This window comes from Ruditapes philippinarum, unplaced genomic scaffold (assembly GCF_026571515.1).
Source record: "Ruditapes philippinarum isolate M1 unplaced genomic scaffold, ASM2657151v2 ctg1528_1_1_1_1, whole genome shotgun sequence".
NCBI lineage: Eukaryota > Metazoa > Mollusca > Bivalvia > Venerida > Veneridae > Ruditapes > Ruditapes philippinarum.
The window spans coordinates 271,336-281,160 of record NW_026860429.1 but is presented as its reverse complement, the minus strand read 5'-3'; the positions used below and the strand labels follow the sequence as shown (position 1 = coordinate 281,160).

Genomic DNA, 9,825 nt, shown 5'->3' with positions numbered 1-9,825 from the left:
AATATTTCCACGTTGCAAAATCAACAAGTTATATAGTAGTGGACGGAGTCAATGTCAGCTTCTGGTAGGTTCCTGTTTCGCCATATCCTTTTCTTAAAACTGAATTGTTACATGTAATCCCGAAATTTGATTTCAAGTAAATTAATGTCCGCCGATGAATAAATTCAATATGGATATATTATACATGAAATTGCCGAAATTTTAAAAGGCGTATAGTAGTGTTAAGGGTTTTGTGCCGCCGTTAGTTTGCAGTTCTTAGTGTGTAGTAATGTGTAATAAAAAATGTGCAGCCGCCGATGGGTTTAATAAATATGGTCATAATAGTGAAATGTATTCTATCAAAAAGCTCGCTTTTAGACTTTGTCTTATTCATATTACATAAAAAAAAGTTCAGTTGAATAAGGTAGGATTTTTTTCTTCTCACAAATATTCAGACCGGATATTCGAAGAATCATTGTATTTGTAACCACACTTTTATCTTAAATAAATCTTAAAAACAAAACTAAAAATCGTTTATCCTAATTTTACAAAGCAAATGCTCATCGTATACTACTGTATTATTATAACTTTGATCTATTACAGATGTGAATTCATTAGAAAAGTATTCCAATTAAGTAAAAAAGCGTACAGTCCAAACTGTAAGTATCTGGAACCTACTGCCTGATAATTATATATTGAGATCGCTTCATAGTTTGCTTTATTTTAAAAACCTGAGTAGATAACATGCATTTCTTGATTGAAAGAAAGAAAATTCGTATTAAAGTTAAGCTACCAATAACGTAAAAGGAGTAATGAGAACCACACCCCTATCAGCTTAAATTACGTACTTTCGCGTTTTATCCATATAAGGCAGTGCACATTGATATTTAAAACGTTGAATGTTGAGAATCGGTGTCACTTGAATTAACTTATTAAAGACAGTGACTATCTAGCACTGACGATTATTTATATACTAGCATCACTTCAGAGATGGATAGCAGTCAGAGCAAGGGTTCAGATATAGCTCGAATGATTTGGATTGTTGGAGCCCCGGTTATTTTCGCCGTTGGAACTTTTGGTAACATCATGACAATGATTGTACTATCACGCAAACGAAACAAGCCGTCGTCAACTTCTGTTTTCCTGTCAGCTAAAGCACTCTTTGACATAGTTGTGATGGTCATAATGTTGCCTCGATGGTGGATAATCTATCTCACTGGTATAGATATCCGTCATATTAATAACTTTGTGTGCAAATTTCAATTCTTCGTCAACTACTTCAGTGGAAGTATCGGCAGCTTCCTGCTGGCAGCTGTTACAATTGAGCGCGCCATATGTACCGCTAAACCTTACCTTGTAAAGAATATATGTACTGTAAACATTGCGGTAATCATTTCAATTGCTCTTGCGCTCACAGCGTGTGTAATTCATGGACATATGTTTTTTGGTATGAAGTTGTACGAAGTAACATACAAGGAGACATCTGAAACTATTTCGTTTCCCTTGGATTCAAATGAAAAATCGACCAATACATGTGAATTTATTCTAGACCAGTATTTTGATACCAAAATCGATCCTGCCGGTGAATTTAGGTTCAAAGATTATGCAAGCGCTTTAAATTCTACCACTGAAGAATGTATAGACGATTTGTTTGTCAAGATTGAAACAAATGAAAAGTTAACTGCCACGAAAACAATCAAAGTATGCTGGTATGACGATCCAGGATATGGACAATATTTTTCGGGAATGCATCAAATTCTTTTAGCTATCATCTTCACGACCATACTGACAATCTTCTTTGTTGGTGGTTTGATTATAATAAAAGGTCTACAAAAAAGCAGAAAGCTGCGGAAGAGTATGACGAACACAAACAGACAAACATCTGGCAATAAACCAGCATTTGATGACCAAGCTAGACAAATAACTGTGTCAATACTTTTTGTTAACGCACTATTTGTTCTTATGGGAATACCTGCGCTTATTTACCTGAATGGAATATCGGCCTGGATTGACGAGGACACTGGCATGACTGAGATACAGGAAATAATGTGGGCGGTTGTAAATATGTTGGCCTACGCCAAACACGCAATTAATTTCATCTTGTATTTCCTCAGTGGACAACGATTTCGTAGTCAAGTGAAGGAAACATTCGGATGCTTCAAAAATCCGAGTGCCGAACGTAGTAAAAGCATGCCTGTTAATCGGCTTGTTTCCGTCGCCAGCAGTTATGATCTAAGTTTGAAAAAAAAGCCTTTAACTGAATGAGTAGGTTCAGAAGCCCTACTGGACACTCATGCTATGATTGTACTTTTTGTCACTTTTTGAAGCCAAAAGAATATAAAAGCGGAATAAACAATTTGCTTGATAACTTCGATTGCATGCTCACATTTATATTGTAATTTTCTTTACTTTCTTGCAACGCTAATTTTACACGAAATTGACTGTAAATAGTATCACTAATTAGTACATTGTAAAATGTTGTGCAACTGTTGTATTTCTGCGTATAATCATTTTCTGTTGTATGATATTGTGTATTTTCCGTTAAACAATCATAATAATAAGATAATTTTATTCCGACAGAACAAGGGAATAAACATTTATATTGTTTTATTTTTAAAGTGTATGTAGTTTATTTCTGTTGAAATGTTGTGCGTTCATTAAAAAAATCCAAAAACAAGAGTTTTTGTCCTTATTTTTTGTGCAGGTAATCGTTTCTGTTACTCCAGAGAATTTTGATTGCTCTATGTCACACGAAGAAAAGAACATTGAAGTTACAGAACAGTTGTCTATAATGACTTCCTTTAACTTACCATGATTTTTTAGAGTCTAATTATCCTTCTTTCATCCAAACCTCAGCTTAAAGCAAAATATAATCAAATTATTTTTTGAAAATTGGCAGTAACAAAAATCCTAAATCTAAGTTTGTCGTGCTAACAGATGTTTTGTATACAAAACTGTTTTATTAACAGTGTTCAGCAAAATATACAAACATGTAGTTATAATTCCTACATGATGTAAATAAACATAAATTTGTTGAAAGATGGTTTTCATTTAAAACAGGACAGAACAATGAAACGATATTACAGACAGATGAAACATAATTGATAAAAATACTGCCGTTGCATGTTTATTGGTCAATACACACTGTACAATCAAATTCGAAGTCAACGCGACGACAGCCGTTCCAGTATATACATGACGGTATAAAACCATAATTGACGGACGGTAAGTATTTATCTATTTTAACATAACCCAACTGTGCTCTAGTAAATCAATGTTATGGATTCATAGTCAACATCCAAAGGAGCCTGCAAACAAATGTATGACCCTGTGCAAGCTTTATTTTACGTGAATTTTGATTGAAAATAACCACACTTTCCGAAAAAAAAAACCACTTACGTTTTCTCATAATAATAAATCATTTTAAGAAACGATTCGTTAACGTCAACATTTGGTCATCAAATATTCCAAAGCATACCTTTGAATGTCTACAAAATTTGAGTAACGTCATAAACCGTTCGCCTCAGTCTAATTATAACATCGACATCCACTCATCAGCAAGAATGAATAACGCTGAAAACCGTTCAACAAAATATTTTTTAGGGCTTTTGTGCTAAAGCAACTAGTAAAGAGTAAAACATATTGTTCATTTAAAGATCCTGTAACACAATTTTTTCATGGTTTTATTTCATAAATATGATGCTCAAATTAAGATTTGTCAATATTGTATAAGCATTATTTATAAAGATATAACTTAATTTAACATTTCATGTAAATAAAGGGAGATAATTAGAAATTTATTTTCTATAAATTCTAAGTCAAATTTTCCAATAAGAAATGAATTCATGTAATTTATTGATTAAATATAATGTGCACAAATATTTGCAGTACACATTTTACATATTCTTCGATGTTTGAAAAAAAATTTATTTGCATAATTTTATACATATTTAATTTTTTGCAAGTGTGGTATACACACAGTAACAATATAAATCACAAAACATACATGATCTTTAAAACATACGTTAAAATATACTTTCTGGTGGACCTCATGCTAACGAAATCCATCTACGTCCAATATGCCCGTCACTTATTGTTTTAAGTATATAAGTGTATGTACTTGTGCGGTTGTCATCCCCACTCCAAATCCCTCCAGAGGCGTGCACGTCGCGGAGAAGGCACACGACAGGTCAAGGTCAAGTCATCTTAAGTACCAGACCAAACAAATAATGGTAGCGAAATTTCAGACCCTGATATTTGCAAAAACCGAAATTTAGGGGAGATCAATGCGTAAAGATTGTCAAATGACAGGCGCATTAATTTTTAAGCCTTCAATGGGAAAGAAAAAATAGTTTCCGATTGGTCGAAGATTTCTAATATTGTGTAATTCTTTACAGATATACATGATAATATATTAAGCTCCGTGATTATTTACATCAGTGTTAACAACAGGTTTACCGTGAACAAAATATCTCGAAATTAATAAGGGTTACAAACCCTAATTTCAAACAATGTGGTTTTCTCCAGGCTGTTATCTTATAATTTCTCTGAGGTTGAGTGGTTACACGCTGCTTTGAAAGGGAGGGGTCTGGAATTCAAATCCAAGTTAAGGCAACTTTTTATTTTAATTGTTTAAGCCAAATAAACATTGTAATTAGCCTTATAGTCAATTTACTACAGTTACAACACTGGAAACAGCATTGATGGCACTATACAAATTGGTTTATAATCTCACAACCTTCACCTTTCTGACAGTCTGAGACCCAAATAAATTCAGCGCCAGCTGTGCTTTGATTATTAAAGAGGGACAGTTTGGGCCGGAAATTCAGGTCTTTGGACGAGATTTTTAAAAATTATATCATTAATAGAAATAAGAAATAATATAAAAAATAGACATCCACATGAATAATATTTATTTAACAAAAGGTTCTTGCGTTTCAACATGGTTAGGTAAAATTAAATTAATCCAAGTTCAAGCATCTATTTAAAACATATTTCTCGTTAATAGTTCTTAAAACACAAAAAAATATTTTATAGATATAGACAATTATGATTTTGATTCTACATATGATGTTGGAAAATAAGAAATACCTGACAAAATATATTTGTTACTTTATTGGAATGATGCCTTGTTTATGTCAATGACAACTTGTTTACGATTTTTATGATCTAACAACAATTTAAAACGTAAGCATTGCTGTTATTTACTGAACTTTCACATTTTGCTTTAGGTATCCAATAAACAATTAAGGTAAGACCTTAGAGGCCATTTGCATTATGATCGTTAATTTTGAAAATTAATCAACCCAAAAATATTAATTACTTTGTGGCTTACTTTGTATACTGTTCGTATAGCATCATCGCTTAATTAAAAAGTTATTATGTATCGTAATATTTGATACCAGTATAATTGATATCAGTAACTTAAGAATTTTAGGTATAAATATATCAATTATTAATAATTAGCTTTTTGCGTCTGACCCACTCATTAAATAACAAGAAGTACCTTTAGCAAAGATACTTGACCGAAGTAAAACTAGTTTACTGGCATAATATCATTATTATAATATTATCTCTAAGTTTTCGAAAAATATTGAAATTTTAGCAAATCTCACATAACAATGACATAATAATATCTTGTAGCTAAGAAAAAAACTACAAAAACAAAAACAAAAAGAGCAAATAACATTTTTAATACATTTTGTACATTATTAAGGATCCTGTATGTTGTGATCAAAGTGGTAAACCACACTATGCGAAATTATATATATGTACATAATTATGCAAATAAAACTATTTTCAAACATCTAAGAATATGTAAAATATGTAATGCAAATATTTGTGCATATTAGATCTATATGTAATCATTAAAATGTCCTTAAAATATATGCATTCATTACTTATTGTAAAATTTAACTTAAACTTTATAGAAAAATCAATTCTTATTACAGTGGTAAACCACACTATGTGAAATTATATATATGTACATAATTATGCAAATAAAACAGTTTGATATAAAATCTATGATAGAAGGCCTTGATATCTGAAAATTAAAGGAAATCAATTATTGAAAAATTAAGGTTCACAAGCATTTTTCATTTATCTATAAATTCAAATATATAGTAACTTGCTCAATGAAATGAAATATACAAATATTGACACCTTAAATATAATTTTTATAAATTGAATTAATAATGTATCCCTATGGATAAGACATTAAATTTAGGGAAACTTTAACGTTTTTCTAAGTGTCCAGCGTTGCTTTTTTATGATTAATAATCATGAATGATATTTGAAATGACACTTTGAAAAATTATTTGTCAATTTATCTCATTATTTTGGACAAAATTTATATCTCAGTAAGTTCTTGTGTAAAGTAAACTCAGTAAAATAAATTGTTCACTAGAAAATGCAATGATATCTAAACGCAGAGTAAAATGTTTTGTTGAAAGAAGTATGGATATCAAATAAACAAAGCTTGAATATCTAAACAATTTAACTAAAAGAGTAAACGAACTATCCTTTACATCCAGTTCCTCAGCTTTACAGCCGTGCTGTAATCTTGGTGCTTCGTGCTTGAACGTTGACTTAACGACGTCTTGTTATCTTTTTGTCTTAGTGCTTTAGCGTTTCATTACATTAACGTACTTAAATCAAAAATATTGGTAGTTTTTCATACAAGATACTTTACTTAGTAATTACAGCCTTATATACAATACATTAATATGCTATGACAGAGAGAGAGAGAGAGAGAGAGAGAGAGAGAGAGAGAGAGAGAGAGAGAGAGAGAGAGACATAAAATTTCAGGAATGAAGACACGGTATTTTCTATTGAAATTAAATTAAGCCATTGAACACTTTCCGTATTTTAAAATTGTAATCTAAAGCCCATTACACCAAAAAAATATTTTTATTTTTGTTTCTTAAATTGTTTATGTTATGTTTTAGTTTACAAAATTTTACTCATCGGTTAACCATATTTGCCACTGTTACTTTTTGAAATTAGCACATTAAAATTGTATAGAAGTTAAATACTACTATGTTTTCATTTCGCTACTTTTTCATATTTTACGCTACTATCTTATGTGAAAAGCATCTACCATGATATAAAATCATTTGAACATTATAAAACTCATTTTTCGTATTTTAAATAAAGGGAAAAGTTACCCCTTTTACCCCTTTCTGTGGCATAATGTGCCTTTCTGTTCTTTATTTTAAAGTAGTAGATTGCAATTTATTGCTTCAATATAAAATCATATGTTAAACTAATATTTGAAAATGTTTATGCAATTCAGCTCTTTTGCAATGCTGATATGTTTGTTACGTTCGGAAAGGCTAATAACATAGAAATTCTTATCATTCCATGACAACACAAATATGCAATACAAGCAAGAGATTTAGTGGTAATGTTTTCAATCTGGATCACGGTAGTAAGTCATATTGAATTTACCAGAGCCAATTGAGCCACCGCATCGCTCCTGGGGAAGCTGTCAAGCAGTTTACCAGTACTAGTTGCCTTCACTTTCGCAAGGAAATGATTACTTCTGCGTGGAGCTGTCGCAAGACCTTTCTATTCAATTGAACAAGGAAAGACGATACATAGTTGTAAAGAAGCTAATTTCTGAATGTCAGACACGTGTTTTCGAATATTCTACGAAATTAAGACGAGCCATTTTGAATATAACAAAATGCTTATGCTTTGTAAATATACATATCAATGTTTCATTGCGATATATGAGAAGTATCTCGACAATAAAGGTATCATAGGCTTATTTGAAAACAAGCATTTGTACGTATTTTATGTAAAACCAATGTTTCTGCAAACCGAAAAACATATCTTGTTCTTTTTCCGACTTCAAATAAACAAAGGTAATATATCTCTATATGCCATCGTTAGAAAGTGAAAAAAAAACATAACAAAACCATAGTAGTTTTGCAATTTTAAGGACACCTGTAGTCAAAATTTTGAAAAGTTTTACTGTATAGGCTTGGACAAATGACCACGCAAAATAAGTATTTCTGGTCAAAATAAGTGAAATATTTAAAAAAGATGTATATAAAATTTTACGAAACAAATAAAGAAATAGTTGATCCTACTTGGAACTGAACCCATGGCCCCAGTTTAATTGCTGTTTACAGTAATTATTGCCGCTTGTTTAATCAGGTTAAATGGGTAGTTTATTTGGAGTATAAATGCTTTGATAACATTGTGGAATTTGATAAACATCGGATGAAATGTCGTTTACTTTTTCGTTTAAAGCTTGTTTTACGTAAATTGATAATATTAACAAAGTCTACTGAAATATTAACTTCTTAATTAAATTGGATTTCAGTATAATTTGCATCATCATATTGCGGAAATGTTAAAAGAAAGTCTAAGGTAAACACTTTGTTCACTTTTCGTTAATAAGGGATTTTCGCTTCATTAAATAAAATAGTTTCCGTTATTTACGCCTGATAAACTTACAAATGATGTCCCTTTTGACATAAATCATCCAAATTAGCCGCAGTGGTAAATTTGGTTTTGAAACATGTCATGTTTTGGATGATACACAACTAACAATGATCCAAGTTGTCCAAGAGATGTCGGAGTTTTATTGCAACTTACTGTATTATCAAAACAAACATTGCCATTGTAAAACATATTGTTTGTAGTTTCTAAAAAAACATTTTTAAGTTACCCAGCCCGGGCAAAAGTACAAAAATTCAAGATGGCCGCCAAAATGGCCGTCATAAATAATTACAAAATACCATATAATTTTTGTTTCTTGAAGTTTTACTTTAAGATTTTGTACACAATAGTTTTAATTACACAATATCAGATAAAATATGGTAAAATAATGATTCAATAAAGGAAAACTGACAATTATATGGCAAATTTTAAAATTATGACTATCAATTTACCAAATCAGTGTGTGTACTTTATCAATTTAACATAGCTAGACAAGTTAAGCATAAAAAATTAGTATCTGTGCATTTATGGTGTAAGAGTAGAGTTTCAAAAGTGGGAAGGGTAAAATTACCATTTTTTTAAATTTACAATGTTCCCAAAACAGGTCTTTACTCTATAATTTCAGTTTAATGTAAAGAAAATTGTATTTTAATTGTGTGTTCTTTATCATTTGAACCTTTCTTGATAACAAAAGCATGATTTTTTTACCAGAGCATTTATCACAGAAGAGTAGAGTTTAAAAAGTGGGTGATGTAAGATAATCCCCCCCCCCCAAAAAAAAACCCTTCAAAATTAAGAAGCTCCTAAAACTTGCTCTTATTTCATGATTTTAGTGCACTAACCATATATTATTTAAATTCTGTGTTGAAATTTATAAATATGTATTACATTTAAGAAGAAAAGAAACATCATGTCATAGCATCTTTAAGATTATCACAATTCACCAAAAATTAAGAAGGTAAAAAAAACCCCACAGTTTTGACATTTTGTAGCCTTTTGGTATATCTTTTTGACATAAATGCTACAGTTGTTTTAGCTGATTATAATCTGTATTAGTTTTGCATAGAAATCATTACAAGAGAATATATCCCAGAAAGAAAAATGGGTAGGGCTAAATGACCGACATAACACTTTCAAAATTAAAATGCTAATGGAATATGCTTTTACTTTTAATGTTTAATAGTTATGTTTTGCCATATTTTTACAATTATTATCAATACATTGTGTTAACAATGTACCTAGCATAGTCGTCTTTTCGCATAACCCTTTTATTGCAGATTTTGAATCACAGAATTCTTTTTTTTTTTTTGGAAAGCTGCACTCCCTATTGTTGGTCAAGTTAATTTGGTCCTTATAAAACTGCCAGTTTTAATGACGCTTTGTACTTGTACTGTG

The 9,825-nt window shown here is 30.7% G+C and overlaps 1 protein-coding gene across 1 annotated transcript; it reads left to right on the top strand.

Moving 5' to 3' along the window:
* The first annotated feature begins 969 nt into the window (after positions 1 to 969).
* Positions 970 to 2,244, top strand: LOC132760041 (uncharacterized). The gene has a single exon (XM_060751926.1). It carries the CDS (start codon positions 970 to 972, stop codon positions 2,242 to 2,244), a length of 1,275 nt encoding a protein of 424 aa, XP_060607909.1.
* Positions 2,245 to 9,825: the final 7,581 nt, after the last annotated feature.

Excerpts from the sequence above, each read along its gene's own strand:
- LOC132760041 (XM_060751926.1), top strand. The coding sequence starts at position 970 with ATGGATAGCAGTCAGAGCAAGGGTTCAGATATAGCTCGAATGATTTGG.